The following is a 15,286-nucleotide window of genomic DNA, read 5'->3' as shown; positions in this document are numbered from 1 at the left end:
GGGGCAGCATGGGTACGAGAGAATTGAGGTGTTTTTTACTTAGGTACCTCCTACAGAGGTGATCCCGATCCCATCAGCAAGCCAAAGAATTACATTCCGGGATAGATGCGTGTGAGAGAAATGTGACCAAGAAACGTGCCGATATGTGTAGAACAATATGGGTATGGGGGTGCACCTATTGACCCTCGCAGTGTAGGTACTATCGCGCGTGGTAGTTTCGGTGCTCGAAGTGATTCACCGACAACACCTAGTTTAGGAATAGATGAGCAATTGCGAAGTCAGATCTAGAGCGGGTCCAAGACCCAGGGTGTTGGGTTTGATGTAACGATGATGGAGCTTAATACAACGTCTCATAGACGGAAACATCTTGGCTGTTGTAAATGACCTAGGCGGGTCATCTAAACTGTTGGGCTAGTATGTGAAAACGGGGAAGAGAGAAATACACAGAGTGAAGTGGCTTTGATTAGAATATCTTGATTACCTGGTATTTGCTTTTTTTTTTATTGTTTAATTTCGAAAGTTTGCCGCTCTACCGTAGGGTAGCCTATCTAACTTAGGAACCTAAGGCATAACTAATCCAAGAGCCACATTCTCAACTCCATCGCGCGAGTAAATAAGGTACCTTACCTAGGATATCTTTTCTCCCGAGGAAAACATTAATATCCACTCCGATAACCAAAGTAGAGATTCCCGCCCAAATAGCAATTATGATGCGATGCACACTAGACTTAGTTCGTATACTTAAGGGGTCCATAATTCATCTCGAGTAGGCGTTGAGACCAGGCCCGAGATTGCTGAAACACATTAAGCCGTGCATGGCTTCCGTAATATCTTGGAGCTATGACGATAAGTATCAAATCGGTGCGCGCAGGATAAACATAATCCATCCTGTTTTAAAAAACCAGTTAAGAGACTCATATACCATACCTGCACCTGGATTCTGTCGTGTTTGTGACATTGGCCTCTTGACGCTGAGATCAGCCGATTGAGGCATCTCGGTATGAGATGTGACTTTGCTGGTGACACTAGTGGAACTCGACTTGGTCTTTTAGTAATTGATACAGGGGGTGTAAGAAGTTTATAGCGACTCCCATTAATTGAAAAGACTATTCAGCCACGGAACAAAAAAAGCAATGCGTCTGTGGGAACCAAGCATATATCTAAGGAATGAATGAATGACGATGCTGCCGAGAAAGCCCTCCCACTACACACCCGCCAACGTGTGAGGCGTCTCTCTTCCATAAGATACGTAGCCTCCCTATGCAAGCCCTACAAGTATAATTCTTTAACCGACTATAACTGGGTCTGTTTCAGGGGGCTTGCTGACCAAGGACCTACTTGAGGGGTCAAGCTTTGTAGGATTCAAATCTACAATCTGAGATGAACCACGCTAAGCTTAATTTCAGAAGGCAATGCTACTATCACTGCCAGAACAGATTCAACACGTTTTCTACATGGCCACGTGAGTGACCGCAGCTATGTACAGTGCTCAGATGAAGGGGGGTGGCCAACGGAGACTGTTGGTTAGGTGTCTGGATAAGACGGTCGATTTGCGTGCCGTCTGTGGCCTGAGGAAAGTCATCAAAAACCTACGAAAGGCAATGGAGGACCTGTATACTAACTACTGAAAGCAGCTTGGTTAGGTAGGTACTCAAGTAACGCAAGTGTCGACGCCTTACTATATAGTATACCAGCCGTTGTCTTAGGTCGATGGCGGGGTGGCTTCAGATATTTTCATGCCGCAATGACCGTTTCTGTCTGAGGCTCTTTTCAGCGATTGGCCGTACCAAACGTTCAGATTTTTATGGCTTGTTCTGAATAGGTAGTTCCCGAAATCCAACTACACATCTCGCGATCAGAGTTGTGATATCTGTTTCACTTGCAATAACAAATAATGCTTAGCCCTGTAGGCCAGCCCTCAAGGCTTTGTGCAATAGGGCGGCGACGATTCGGAATAAAACGGCCCAATCTCGAGACTCCGCGGAATTGACGGAGGTTGTCACAATAGAAAAGAAGCCACAGTCGTTACAGGTAATTTAAACTGCTAAATATATGCGTATCAATGTATGGACATAGTAGATCGCATATCTATTAACCATATCACAGCTGCTTGTAGGTACTTCTCGACTACACATACGAAGTAGTAGAACACTGAAGACTATTTTACGCATGGTCGCAAACTTGACGTGTGTGAAGCCTTAGTTGATCAGGGGGCCTGGATGTTGCTGACAGCAGACAAAAAGGCCGCCACCGTATTATAGCGCCCCTGGGTTTAGTCCTTGGACATAATTCCGGTTCCTTATGACGTTGAGTAGGGGGCATAATACCGGCTCCCTGTTACGATACAAATGGAAAGTTTCTGTATAGCTTGGTGTTTATGTCAACAGTACCGAAAGGTAATGCAGTAATTTATTTTTATGTCGAACACTATGAAAAATAAGCTTAATTACATAGTAAGGCCCGGATTATAAATCCTTTTATGATATGAGGTGCAGTAAGAATTTATGTATAAAGTTTTAGTTCGGTCCCGACTAGTTCTGTATGCGCGATGTTCTGCAGTACTAAAGCTTTTCTTATTTGCTTAATGTGTGCAGTACTAAACCCATGCCTAGAATCTGCGAAGACCTAGGGATCTTACAACTAATCTCTGTAAGTGTCGCAAGCTGTAAGTTAGTCGCGAGCTTTATATATATGAGGTACCCAGTGCAATCAGGTTAAAATCCCAGTAGATGTACGTTTAATTTCGTCAATGAAGATCGCCAGTGCTGACTGATTCTAGGTACTTTCTAGGTACTACACGTAAACCGATCAGCTCATATGCCCATGTACGATTCGTTTCGCTTGCATATTAAAGCCGCGCCGAGAACAAAGGTCCTTTGCAGCACCACAGTTGTAAGGCTGAGCAACTTCAGTGTTGTTATATCAACAATAGCATACTAAGCCCGGAACACAATAGGTAATATCTTGAATAATACTCACTGCGTTTCTTTTTTTGTCTACCCAACTCCAAAGCAGTAATGTAGCTAGGATACGGCTTGTCGGGAATAATTGCTATATCTTAAACAACTCTACCATGAAGGATTATTAACCTCGTAAAGTGACGTAATAGGCTTTTAGTTGGGCAGCAAATATAAAGGGGTGCTAATCAAGCTCTGCATATGTCTGGGTATGTCTGGCCTTAGAAGCCTTTCGATCCACGTCTCACACCCTTTCCTCGCCTATCCTATTATTTTCGAGCTATAGGTGTGAGGATAGAAAGGTGGTAGTCATCGGAAAGTTACCTGGAATTCCCAGGGATATGGGTACTACCTAGTGCGGTCTACACAAGTTCGACAAGCACCCTGGATTCGTGCTAGACAACCACCCCACATACTCCGCCCCCACGATCATTCTCCCAAGGATGGCCGAAGTATATAGGCTATCGCCAAAATGGGTAAGCTTTGGTGAGAAGCAATGAAAATCAGAAGGAATAGCATTAGCTACCAAAGTAGGTATAGGTATATATATTCTAGGTGCCTATGTATTTGGATCCTACCTAGTTCGGGGTTGGCGATGAAGCTGTAGACTTTATTTTAACTTCATTACTCACCATATGTCCGGTAAGCTCACTCCGTCTGTGCACCACTTATTCCAGTTATCCAATGCTACCACGCATATGCAGACCTCTGGAAGCATCCAGCACCAAGACAAATGTTGCACGGGGGCTGCTGCACAACCCGAATCTGTCAGTGTTCAGCTACAGTCCTTACCCTGACTCAGCTAGCCAGTCACCCACATATTAATTAAGATGCTCAACTCACCGCCATGTCTTGCCCATGTCTACTTGCTATTTCATATCAGCTCAAGATTGTTAGAGAAACTTGCTTTGCCCGACATATATCTGGAAGGTAGCACTTTGATGCACCGTCGTATGAGCTGTTGGAGCAGTCCTATCCAATCCCTTAAGTCGCAAATCTCGTTCCTAAGGGCCTCCCTAGGAACGGGCCGTGAGCTTGGCCTATAAGGCCAACGAGGTATGTGTAAGCCAGTACTATGTACCTACCCAGGTAGGTACCTAATCTACAGACCTTGCCGATATATTAGAAGAATACCTTGCTATGTTAGCATATGTTTCAGCCAATCTCCAAACCCGAAATGGGTCAACTAGCTTTTTCTTAAGGCTATGACTAGTAAGGCGTGGCTTCATTAGAAGAGGCTTGTCGATATCATTTGTCTTATGTGACAGACAATTACAAGAAAACGTTACATAGCCTGACGTTGTATCCCGTGGTATATCGAGGCATGTGAGTGTCTCACATGTCAGAACTCGCTTTCAAAGTCTTGTGCTAGCGAATGCTCTGGAATAGGTAACCTAGGGACGTTGAGTCCGACTAGCGTTGAACTTCATATAATATCCTTGCAAATAGTAATCTTTATTGACACAGCCTAGAGGAGTATCATCTCACCCTTGCTATAATATATCGCATGATCGAGACCAGCAAGGTATGGTAAGGATAACTTAATAGGATGTTTAAATGGTTTTTTTCCTCTCTAAGACATTTGATAGTTGGATCTAAGTCTACTACTAATACATGCGGCCTCAGTGGTATTATAATAAACATTGATATACCTATATACCGGTATAGCGATGCCCTCGCGGTTTCACCACAGCCTCCACCAAACACCTGTCTTGATATACGCGAGATATGCCCCCACTCACAAAGTTACCACCAACTTAGTGGCTGAGACACCTTTCTTGATCAGGTCGACAGCCTCTTGTATCTTTCCCAAGCCCTTACCGACAATCCGGGGTTCTGGAGCCGGCACAAACGTGACCGCCTTCAACGCCGCGGGCAAGAAGTCGTTATAAATGGCCTTCCCGACGAAATTGCCGCTGAGCGTGGTGCCAAAGATGGAGTACATGGTGACGCCCGTCGGGGGCTCGGGCCAGCCCCGCTTCGTGGAGGCTACGGCCTTCACGCCCTCGGAGTTGGCCACGACCTGCTGGAGGATTCCTTGAGGCGCGCCACCAATACAATCTAGAGCGCCGGCGGTAGTCTTCCCCTTGAGGGCGTTGATTAGTTCGTCTTGGATGGTTGCGCTGGAGTAGTCGAAGACTTGGCTGGCACCCAGCTTCTTCACGTAGTTGAAGTTCTTAGGGGAGGCGGTAGCGATGACTTCGTAGCCAGAGTTGATGGCGAGTTGGATAGCGTTGCTTCCTACCGCTGATGAGCCACCCCAGACAATTAGTGTCTTCCCCGTGGGTTTTTGAGGGGGGACGCTGGGAAGCTGAAGCTTTAGGTGGGTCTCCTGGTAGAGCGCACAGGCGGCGGTCGATAAAGCTAGAGGCAGTACAGCAGCCTTCTCAAAAGAAATGTTCCCAGGAAGTAAAGCGGTCATATTGGTCTGAAGAATCGTGTACTCTTGGAATGCCCCGTCCTGTTTACGCTTGGTAGCCATACCAAGAGCGTGGCCGACAACACGATCGCCTACTTTGAAGTCGGTAACACCGGAGCCAACAGCAGCGACAACACCAGAAACATCCTGGCCTAGCATGGTCGGGTAGTCAAGAGGCCACCAGCCAGCAGCTTGAAGAGAGCCGTCGACGGGGTTGATAGCTACGGCATGGTTCTTCACAAGAACCTCGTTAGCCTCGGGAGTCCAAACAGGGGCCGGCTCAACAACGAAAGGGTGGGCCTTAGCCTCTTTAATCCATGCAGCATTGTTAGTAGCCATATTGGTTTTTGTTTGCGTAAACTTTCTAAACTGCTGCTGTTGTGGCTGCGTATAAGAGGTAGTGTATCGGTGAGGATATGTGCTGGGAGCAAGGTAGTTCCTGGAGATGATGATAGAGGATGTTGAAGGAAATCCGGAATTTATCTGACGGGCGATGTTGGGTGTTAATAATGTTTGTAGATGCTGTTTTTTCGAAAGACTGAAAGCCATGGATGATATAACCACTGCATATAGTATGCGACATGCATAGCAGATAGATTTCCTTGCTTGATTTCAACAAGCAAACGTGTTGGTGTATAAACCCACCTTAATGAACAGGAAGCTGCTATTGGAAGGCAATATCAAAGCATTCGCCATACGAGCGCCTCGGTAGCCGAGACGGCACTACGTGCCTACACCTAGGTAAAGAATAGTTAAGTTGGTGTGTGTTAGTCCATTAGTTGGATTGTTACGGCTCGTAGTTAGAGTTCGGAATACCAATATCAAAGCCGCACCTTTCAGGTGTTCACGACGAATCATTATCAGATCAAGCTACGCATAATAATGCCGTGAGGATTATGCTAGATCGTATGTCTGCCGTAGGATCTGGGTGCTATGTCCGAGCTGGCGGGTTTGGTGGGGTCTAGACCTCGGATCTCCGAGATCTACAGTACGTACAATACAAGGCACCTAATATTAGGGTGAGGATAAGCAAGATTTAAGCAACTTGATATTCGCTAACAGTCTTGAGCTCGTATCGTAAGTAATATAGTAATCCGATTAGGTACAAACATAAACGTAGATTCGCGTAGACTGTCATAATAAAGTTGTTAAGTTAGTGATTTCATACACTGGATAGTCGCACAGTAACATCCAAATGGACCCTCGGTATGCGCATCTAAGGTTAAGTAGATGTTATTCGTCAACTATCAAAGAACTCAGCCTATCAACAAATTTTTGCTTTACTATCTCTCGATTTCCGAGCCACAGCTCGGAGTTACCGGTTCTGTGTGTAAGGTGAAAGAGAAAGCTACTTGCGAAAAAGATTTGTTTGTTATAGGAGACGAGAAAAAACAAAAAAAATTTCTTCCTAGTACTCGATTAAAATTATTCAGAGTCGTTTCAGCTGCTGTAGTTACCGTTGCCATGGGAGAAACCAGATTCAATGTCGCGCCATAAATATCTAAGTCATGATAAACATGTGTTAAAATTCCAATAAAACCTCTCCGTATAAGTCATTCGTAGGAGTTATGTACGAAATAGTATAAACATACAGTACACGTCGATGCATTTAGGTCCCCTTGAGTACCTAGGTAGACACTCTACTATTTAATATCTCCTTTATTGAGTTTCGGCACCTGTCATAGACGGTTGGTTTGATAGGCGCGTGTTTTGCCGTCTATCGCCCACGTCATCTACTGCCGACCCCTTCCTTGAAATAGATGGGGAGCAAATAAGACAGAAATTAGACACACGTTGGATTCGTGTTAGCTCCGAAGCCCCGAGAGTAGAATCGACACAGAAGTCTTGCGCAAAATATACAGAACCACACGACTGGTATTTTACAATCTCGTCTCCTCAACTCCTCGTACCCTTTCTGTTTACAAAAATCATCTATCCAACATCTGTATTACCATCGACCATATCAATCACTACCGCCGCTATGGCTCTCAACCCGCGCGTAAGCGACTCGGAAGATGTAACTATCTCGAACCACAGCTTCGGAGCCACAAGTGACAAGGCGGACGCTCACAATGAACCCCCCCAGATCCTCCCAGCCGAGGCCAAGAAAGAGACGCAGGCGGCGCCTGCAGAGTCGCAACAATCCGGTCCACCACCTCCTCCTAACGGTGGCCTCCTTGCTTGGCTTCATGTGGTCGCCGGTTTCATGTTGTTCTTCAATACGTGGGGTATTCTGAACGCCTTCGGCGTTTTCCAGACTTACTATGAATCCGGTGCAATGTTCCAACGATCATCATCGGATATCTCATGGATTGGCTCGATTCAATCTTTTATGGTCTTGGTCGGCGGCGTGTTCGCCGGTCCAATCTACGACAGAGGCTACCTACGACATCTTTTAATCGTCGGCAGCTTTGGTATTGTGTTTGGTCATATGATGCTAAGTCTGTGTAAGGAATATTGGCAAGTTGTACTCGCCCAAGGCCTCTGTGTTGGGTTGGGAGCAGGTATGCTCTTCGTACCATGCGTATCGATCATCCCTACCTACTTCACTAGTAAGCTTGGCCTTGCTTTGGGCCTAGCATCGTCAGGGTCCTCCGTCGGTGGTATCATATATCCCATCGTCTTGTATCAGCTCATCAACAAGATTGGATATGCCTGGTCGGTCCGTGTTATGGGCTTCATTGCTTTGGGAACTTTGCTCATCCCCATTTGCATCATGAAGATGCGATTCAAGTCCCCGAAGCCGAGATCTATAATCGACTGGACTGCTTTCCGCGACATCCCCTATATGGCCTTCACTATCACCACTTTCGTCGGTTTCATGGGTCTCAGTATCCTCATCTTCTACATCTCGTTCTACCCTCAGGAACGAGGTCTTACTGACGAAGCCCTCTCCTTCTACATGGTGCCCATCTTCAACGCTGCATCCTGCTTCGGCCGAGTCGTTCCCAACGCCGTTTCGGATAAGATCGGCCCATTTAACGTCGTTGCGCCATGCTCGTTCATCACTGGCATCCTCATGCTTTGCTTCATGGCCGCGAACACCAGAGGCGCAGTGATTACTATCGCGGTTCTTGCAGGCTTCTTTAGTGGCGTTTTCATTGCCATGCCACCTGTTTGCTTCTTCCCTCTGACTAAAGATAAGTCCAAGCTGGGAACGAGAATAGGTATGGGCTTCGGTATCATTGCTTTGGGTCTTCTGGTGGGTGGTCCTGTAGCAGGAGCCATCCTTGGCGAGACAAAGCCCTTAGACTGGGAGGGCCTATGGGGATTTGGTGGCGCCGCAGCAGCTCTGTCAGGTATAATGTACGCGGCGCTAAGAGTTTACCGATCCGGTTGGGCAATCAACATCAAGGCCTGATTGACTGATTCACAATGCATTCTCGAGACATGCCGACATACCATGCAAGGGACTGTTTATCGAACCCATTGCCGCATTATCACACAGCATATCACATAGAGAGGGGAAATTGTTATGTAATTCCAGGGCTACATAGGAGGTACGGTTGGAGTTAACGGGACATGAAGAACTGCCAAGTGTTGGAATTTCCACACACTCAGAGAGACTGTTTACGAGGTATAAAAAAGTTAATTTCTCTAATTATTCCATTCATCATATTAAATTTTTAAGAACACGTCGGCAGTCAAACTGAAGTTTCCTGTTTCTAGTTATATCAGTTTCAAATAGGTCAATCACTTACACGACAAGCACCTAGTTATTTCATGCGTAGCATAAAAGCGACTATATGGTCCCAACCACGGCCTGTTCAGTTCATCATCGATTTACCTGGTTATGAAGTGACTGTTACCTTTTTTTGGTTTCATCCAGTATCTAGCAAGGGAATTACATATTGATGCTATACTATAACAACTCATTGACCATGGTTGCCTTTGCTTTATTTTCTCGAAACTAGCAGCGTATACAATCTCGTAGATACACATTCCTAAGCTCGACATCACCCTGTCTGACACAGTTTGACCATTTCACAAGTTCCTAGGTGTGGCGTCACCGCTTCATAGAGGCTTTCGTACCACGCACTTGATCGGAGTGATGGTAACCTTCTCCAGATCCCAGACGCCGTTTTGCGCGTAGATGTCGTCTCTAATATAACCGCGAACTTCGCTTTCGGTGCGCGCGCGAACCAGCACGGAACTGCCGTTGACAGCGAGGGGCTCCTCCTCGGCCGCGGGGTGGGAGGAGAGAGTCGGTCCGGACATAACAACAACACCAGTGTCAACCAGACTCTTGAGGTGCGCTATGTGTGCTTGCACATTGCTCAGGCGCATCTCTGCCGTGCCTGGGTTGTCCGGTATTAGGACCAGGAAATCGTTCAGTCCCGACATGGTCATATAAGGGTTGGTCTGCTCGTGACTGTGGTGGTGCGGCGTATAGTTACACAATAATATGCTCTCTGGAGGGTTAGGTGGCTAATTAGCGACGGTTAACTCAGAGACAAACTCGTATGAACGAAGCCTAGCTGACCTACTTGATAATATGACGGAATGGATTTAGGTCAGCTTTGGTAGTCAATGGTGACTGATAGAAAGGATGTGTGAATATGGGAGTAACAAGCCTTTATCTCTGAAGTATGAGATGCCGCTACACCGCTCCTATACCTCTCTCCAACACTTGCCGTACCTAGAACGCTTGACTACTGCATCAATATATTGCTTTGCGCTTTGTTTGTGGAGAAATCTTGCATGTGAAAGAGTATCGCTCGAATCGGGTTCTTGAAGTGCTACAGTACCATGCCGGCCATGTCAGGGATGAACGACCCAGCGTTTTATACCTCGAGAAAGAGATGCAATACCTACGACACGATTGTCCGGCTACGGCAATTGAGCGGTCAACTTCACACCATCCTTCGTCCACACCCTTTCTCGATGGATGCCTTCAATTTTTTCAATAATAACCAGGATAGTGTTCAAATGATGTAACCGTACCAATGTACTAATATACAAATGTATAGCCTTAGATATACGTCAGTCGCCATCGACCGGACTCGGTACGGAGTTTCTCATGCACCAGGTACCCGTGTTTAGCTGAAATGTCGCTGCACACCGACCTACTTGACTAAACCTTTAGCCGTGCCGATCAGTCTATCATCACGGAGAAACGAATCACCTCCTAGGTCGTTAGTATGCTTAGGAATGCCATCTCGCGGTGCTTTACTTCGGGATACGCTTCTACCTGGGGTTTCTCTTACAGCGTATGAAAGTTCCCGGGCTTTGGTTAGGAACACCTGGTAATGTGGTTATTCTTACTGGATAACGCCCGGTCTAGCCCGCAGTTTTATGTTTGTGTAATAATAATAAGTCAAACGGCTTTCGGTGGCAGCCATGTTCCCTGTAAAATCCCAAGGAACGTGAAATTTACACACCAAGAACTGTCCGTTTATAAACGAGTAAAAGGTTTAACAGTCCACCTCAGAGTATAACACATACACGCACGCATAGTCAGTCAACACCGATAAAATGGGCAACGTCGAGAATATTCCAGATGTAGCACCCGATGCTATACCGACTGTAGATATTAGCCCCTTCACGGACCCAAATTCACCTGAGAAGGCGAAGCAAGATGTTGTCAATGCTGTACGTCACGCTTGCACCACGTACGGTTTCTTCTATCTAGCTGGTCATGGCGTGAGCGAAAAGAAACGCAGCGGTATCCTCCAGTGTGCTAAGCGATTCTTCGACCTCCCCCGGGAGGAACTTATGGAGGTTTGGATCGGAAAATCCATGGGTAAATCATTCCGCGGCTACGAACCTCCCGGAATACAAACCCATCAGAAGGGTCTTTTACCCGATATCAAGGAGGTAAGTGCATGAGGGGGACATCTAACGATACACATAAGCAATAAAACGTTGAGAAGTTATCATGAAGATGCCCAGGGCTAATCCAAGTAAACCTCTAGTGCTTCTCTATCGGCCATGAGGTCCCAGCTGATCATCCAGATGCGGGAACCTTCTCCACCGGCCCGAATCTATGGCCCAAAGCCCTGAAAGACGAAGAGTTTAGAGCTCCTATCATGGAGTATCAGGCCACCATGCTCGCGGTCTCCAAAGTGCTGCTCAAGATTCTTGCCCGCGGTCTCCCACAGGCCTGGAGAAACCCCCCTGACGTAATGGACGAGATCGCTGTCAACCCATCCATGCCTATGAGATTACTGCACTACGCTCCCCAGGAAGTCCTCGACGAGCGACAATTTGGCGGTACGTTCCAAGCTCCTCACACCTCCTATGTCGTTTCATGTATGCATGCATGTCTGACCATAAGCAGTGGGCGACCACACCGACTTCGGATGCATCACCATCCTGCTCCAGGAGATGGGCACGAAGGGCCTGGAGGTATGGTACCCGCCGACGGAGACGTGGATCCCGGTGCGGCCCAAGGAGGACACGTACGTGATCAACATGGGCGACATGATGCAGAAGTGGACCGCGGGCTACTACCGCAGCGCGCGCCACCGCGTCATCACCTCCGGCACCAACCACCGGTACTCCGTCCCCTGGTTCCTCAACGGCCAGCTCAAGCTCAAGTGCAAGGCCCTGGACGGCTCTGGCGTCGAGACTGTTGTTGGGGAGCACATACGCCAACGCCTCATCGCTACGATGGGCGAGGCCGGAAAGGCCCTTCAGTAGGCGGTGGACTTGCTGCGGCTGAGACATGCGGCGGGGGAATACCTAGATGCAAGTTTCGGTGTGTTTGAACTAGTGTATGCGATTTTGCACATAAATCATGCCTGCGCGACATACAAGGCTCCAAGACTGGAGATTTCGGGATCCGGAAACGGCAGCCTCTATGCCAGATCGACAACCCCAAAATGAGCACCATCACGTAATTGCACGTAGGAAAAAGACCCCAACATCAAGCGGTTGCCAAGGGTGCGAGCTGTGCACAAGAAGATTAATCAAAAAATGGCGATTTAAAAGGCAAAGGGTCATAAATTCTTTGGTAGTATGGCTGTTGTGGCCGTCCAGGATAAGTAGTCGCCATTGGCTTGCGCGGGCAGGTTTAGTATCGGGGAATGAACACTTTTTCGAGCTACCGCAGCCTGATTTCGGTATTCGTCCACCCATACTAAGACGTAATTAGTGAAATACCAATTACCGTATTCATCGAATTTATCGTTAAACCATCGCTGTTGAACGTGAGTACCGCTGAATATAGATCCATTCACGTTTGTGGGCATCCTTGAGCGGAATGCCCTCGATTGGTCTTCTAACATAAGTGCGTTCAACCTGCCACTCCTTGGCGACCGATCTGGCCGATCGCCCATCCGCGACCTCTTCAATCGCCCGAACGGCGCGGTACTAAATTTCCTAACTCATACTATTGAAAACTCCAGATTCTAACGATTAGAAAGACACTTTTCTCTTTCAAAAGAGCCTAGGAGGAAAAGGCAATATAAACCCATCTTGAAGGTAAGGCCTGTGCTAGGCGTGTCGCGTCATAGCGCTATGGGCGCTCAGGGGGTGGTGCGTTAAGGGGGTAGTTGACTTAGGACAGAGACATGTTTACGAAGCTTACTGGGTTCGTAACAACTGCATGCGATAAGAACAATCTAACATTTATATAAACCAATGTTTTACGAAACCATAGGGCTGAGAACAGCGGTGAAATATCCGCACTCTTCAAATAACAACCTCAATCAAACCTTCATTCCCCTGGCCCTTGTTATAGACCCCGGTAACCTTCAGGCCACAACTCTCGATAAGTGCGTACAACTCCCGTTTAGTACGTTCTTGAGAGGATACCTGAGCCATCATGAAAAGGTCAAGCGAAATATGCTGCCAGGCAGCTTGCTCGTCTGCAACGATCTATAAGCAAAAGTTAGTATGCAAGCAGATAAAACAAGGCCTAATATATGGTTTCGGTATGGTTAGGACTTGGAAAGGCTAACAAGGAATGCATACACAATCGCTAATAAGAATTTTCGAGTATCCCGGTTCCATGGCATCCTTTAGATGACCCAGAATCTTGCGGCATTGCTCGTCCGGCCAGTCGTGGAGTACAGAGCGCATGAAGTAGGCACGCGCCCCCTTGATCGGCTGCGGCGTAAAGAAGTCATGCACTTGCAACTCGATGCCATCATCTCCTACTCCCATGGCTGTCGCTGCCGTTATCACATCCGGGATTTCTTGGAGGACGAGCCTGCCGGTGTACTGGGGCACACTGGCATGGAAGTCCTGCAAAATTTGGCCGGTGCCGCCGCCGATATCAACGAAAGCAGATGCATCGCCGTTGCTCTTCAGACCTTTGATAAGACGTTCTTGCACAGGGTACATATCAGACCAACTCGGTCGGTGGAGTCTAAGCGCATGTACGTAGCTATGGAACGCCTTAAATACATCGGGGTGATCAGTCAGCCAAGTAAAGGCAGAGCCATAGCTATTGGCATATTGAAATGGCCCATCTAGAGCGTTCTGGGGGTTTTGAAACCCAGTGTTCCGGAGGTAGGTGGGCATCTTCGCAAAGGACGTCTGTGTGATATCGAAGCTTTAGAAGTAAATTTGTCAAAACACACCCTATTCACCGTGGATTGGCAAGTATACTACGCACGAAAAGGTAATGCCAGATGCATATTCTGGCTGTGACAGGAGGGCAGTAAGGGCATTTGGTACATAGAGTCCCGGTCCCTGCTCGTTGAGCATACGCATAGAGACGCAAGCTCGGGCAATACGCTTAACGAGGGCGGGTGATGCTCCTGTTGCAGCTGCAAGATCCTCATTTGTCTTAGGCTGGCCGTTATCCTTCATGGCAGTCTCGAAAATTTTCAAGTCTACGGCAACACGTGCCGCAACAACTCGAGTTGGCTATATTTCATCGGTTAGCATAATTACGGCTCAATAGGCAAGTATTGATATTCCCACCTGCGCCCAAACGTTCCATAAGAGCGTCTCAACAGGAGTTTCTGCAGTAGTTACAAGCTCCCTTGCGCTCGCGATTAGCTTCTCGCGTGCCTCCAAGTCACCGTCGAGGAACTTAAAGCCATCTGCCGCCACCTCTCTGAGAGCTTGAGCGATTCTCTCTTTGTGGTCAGGTGTTATGGATGGTTGAACAGGCATCGTGTTGGACTAGGTAGATACAGACGAGGCAAATAGTGAGAAATCTAAGACAAGAAGGCGGCAAAGGATTCAGGAAACCTGATGAGCAAGTCGAAAGGGAGATGGATCTCTGGGGCATAGGATTGGTCGCCGTGGGCTTAGTGTAACCCACCATACTTCTGGCAATCAATCTCTCACCAAAAACTGTATTCAATAGTTCTACTATGGTCGCACCGAATTAATCCCATAGCCTCGTTGACAGATGAATGAGTAGTTGTCATGGTTACCTACCGCTAGGACTAAGGGCTAACTAACATCGGCGACATTGGGGGCGAAAAAAGAAAAGTTTCTATTGGCTAGTTGCAACCTTAGATATGAGGTAGGTAGTGAGCCGGATAGATGCACCAAGGAAATCTAAATATATATCCGATGTTGATGTTGTGTTAGTGCTGGAAGTTCGTCTATGCGTAACGCCACTGCATCTTTATTAGGTGCATCCTCCAGAATGGCGGGTTATACAAGTACAAGAGGTCCCCATTTTGGTTCTTTTTCTCGAAATATGTATCTTTTCCGGGGGGAGTACAATCTTTCAAAGGCTACCGTCCTTTTTTTGTTTAAAATTCCGCCGCCGCAGGCAGCGCCGGATTCTCATATACATAGCTGCAAGGCGTGCGCCAGCGTGCCGAGCGGTCTTGCACGCGCGAATCCGGCCGGCGGCACGTAGTACGGGTAAAGCTTAGGGGATAGTAAACTCGGGCTATTGTGGTGCCCGGCGAGGGGTGCCCTCCTGTGATACTAACTTATTATCCCGAATGATGCTACTCAACACAGCCTTTTGGTTTCTCTTGAGAGATTTTTCCTT

The 15,286-nt window shown here is 47.3% G+C and overlaps 5 protein-coding genes across 5 annotated transcripts; 2 read left to right on the top strand and 3 right to left on the bottom strand.

Annotated features, from left to right (window-relative positions):
- Positions 1-4,418: 4,418 nt before the first annotated feature.
- On the bottom strand, positions 4,419-6,573 carry F4812DRAFT_440031 (GroES-like protein). Its single transcript, XM_047935118.1, has one exon. It carries the CDS (start codon positions 5,923-5,925, stop codon positions 4,696-4,698), a length of 1,230 nt encoding a protein of 409 aa, XP_047787513.1. The 5' UTR covers positions 5,926-6,573; the 3' UTR covers positions 4,419-4,695.
- A 267-nt stretch (positions 6,574-6,840) lies between these two features.
- Positions 6,841-8,737, top strand: F4812DRAFT_452580 (MFS general substrate transporter; the record flags this gene model as incomplete). Its single annotated transcript, XM_047936367.1, has 2 exons — positions 6,841-6,861; positions 7,484-8,737. 2 exons carry the CDS (start codon positions 6,841-6,843, stop codon positions 8,735-8,737), a joined length of 1,275 nt encoding a protein of 424 aa, XP_047787512.1.
- Positions 8,738-9,390: 653 nt separating this feature from the next.
- F4812DRAFT_462040 (uncharacterized protein) lies at positions 9,391-9,720 on the bottom strand (the record flags this gene model as incomplete). The annotated part of the gene is made up of 1 exon (XM_047937970.1): positions 9,391-9,720. One exon carries the CDS (start codon positions 9,718-9,720, stop codon positions 9,391-9,393), a length of 330 nt encoding a protein of 109 aa, XP_047787511.1.
- Positions 9,721-10,481: 761 nt separating this feature from the next.
- F4812DRAFT_136256 (putative leucoanthocyanidin dioxygenase) lies at positions 10,482-12,114 on the top strand. Its single transcript, XM_047929581.1, has 3 exons — positions 10,482-11,193; positions 11,292-11,589; positions 11,657-12,114. The coding sequence occupies exons 1-3, from the start codon at positions 10,852-10,854 to the stop codon at positions 12,016-12,018; spliced, it is 1,002 nt and encodes a 333-aa protein (XP_047787510.1). The 5' UTR covers positions 10,482-10,851; the 3' UTR covers positions 12,019-12,114.
- A 794-nt stretch (positions 12,115-12,908) lies between these two features.
- On the bottom strand, positions 12,909-14,687 carry F4812DRAFT_440024 (S-adenosyl-L-methionine-dependent methyltransferase). The gene is made up of 4 exons (XM_047935117.1): positions 14,251-14,687; positions 13,940-14,193; positions 13,294-13,876; positions 12,909-13,197 (listed from the first exon to the last, which is right to left on the bottom strand). The coding sequence occupies exons 1-4, from the start codon at positions 14,443-14,445 to the stop codon at positions 13,012-13,014; spliced, it is 1,218 nt and encodes a 405-aa protein (XP_047787509.1). The 5' UTR covers positions 14,446-14,687; the 3' UTR covers positions 12,909-13,011.
- Between the last annotated feature and the right edge of the window lie 599 nt (positions 14,688-15,286).

Source organism: Daldinia caldariorum, assembly GCF_022478825.1.
Source record: "Daldinia caldariorum strain CBS 122874 unplaced genomic scaffold F4812scaffold_16, whole genome shotgun sequence".
Taxonomy (NCBI): Eukaryota; Fungi; Ascomycota; class Sordariomycetes; order Xylariales; family Hypoxylaceae; genus Daldinia; species Daldinia caldariorum.
Note: the sequence above shows the minus strand (reverse complement) of the source record. Positions and strands in the feature narration are given on the sequence as shown.

Coding starts and splice junctions, on each gene's coding strand:
- F4812DRAFT_440031 (XM_047935118.1), bottom strand. CDS start 5,925: ATGGCTTTCAGTCTTTCGAAAAAACAGCATCTACAAACATTATTAACA.
- F4812DRAFT_136256 (XM_047929581.1), top strand. CDS start 10,852: ATGGGCAACGTCGAGAATATTCCAGATGTAGCACCCGATGCTATACCG. Junction 11,194..11,291: donor TTTTACCCGATATCAAGGAG/GTAAGTGCATGA, acceptor GTAAACCTCTAG/TGCTTCTCTATCGGCCATGA. Junction 11,590..11,656: donor CGACGAGCGACAATTTGGCG/GTACGTTCCAAG, acceptor GACCATAAGCAG/TGGGCGACCACACCGACTTC.
- F4812DRAFT_440024 (XM_047935117.1), bottom strand. CDS start 14,445: ATGCCTGTTCAACCATCCATAACACCTGACCACAAAGAGAGAATCGCT. Junction 14,194..14,250: donor TATGGAACGTTTGGGCGCAG/GTGGGAATATCA, acceptor GATGAAATATAG/CCAACTCGAGTTGTTGCGGC. Junction 13,877..13,939: donor GCATCTGGCATTACCTTTTC/GTGCGTAGTATA, acceptor TTACTTCTAAAG/CTTCGATATCACACAGACGT.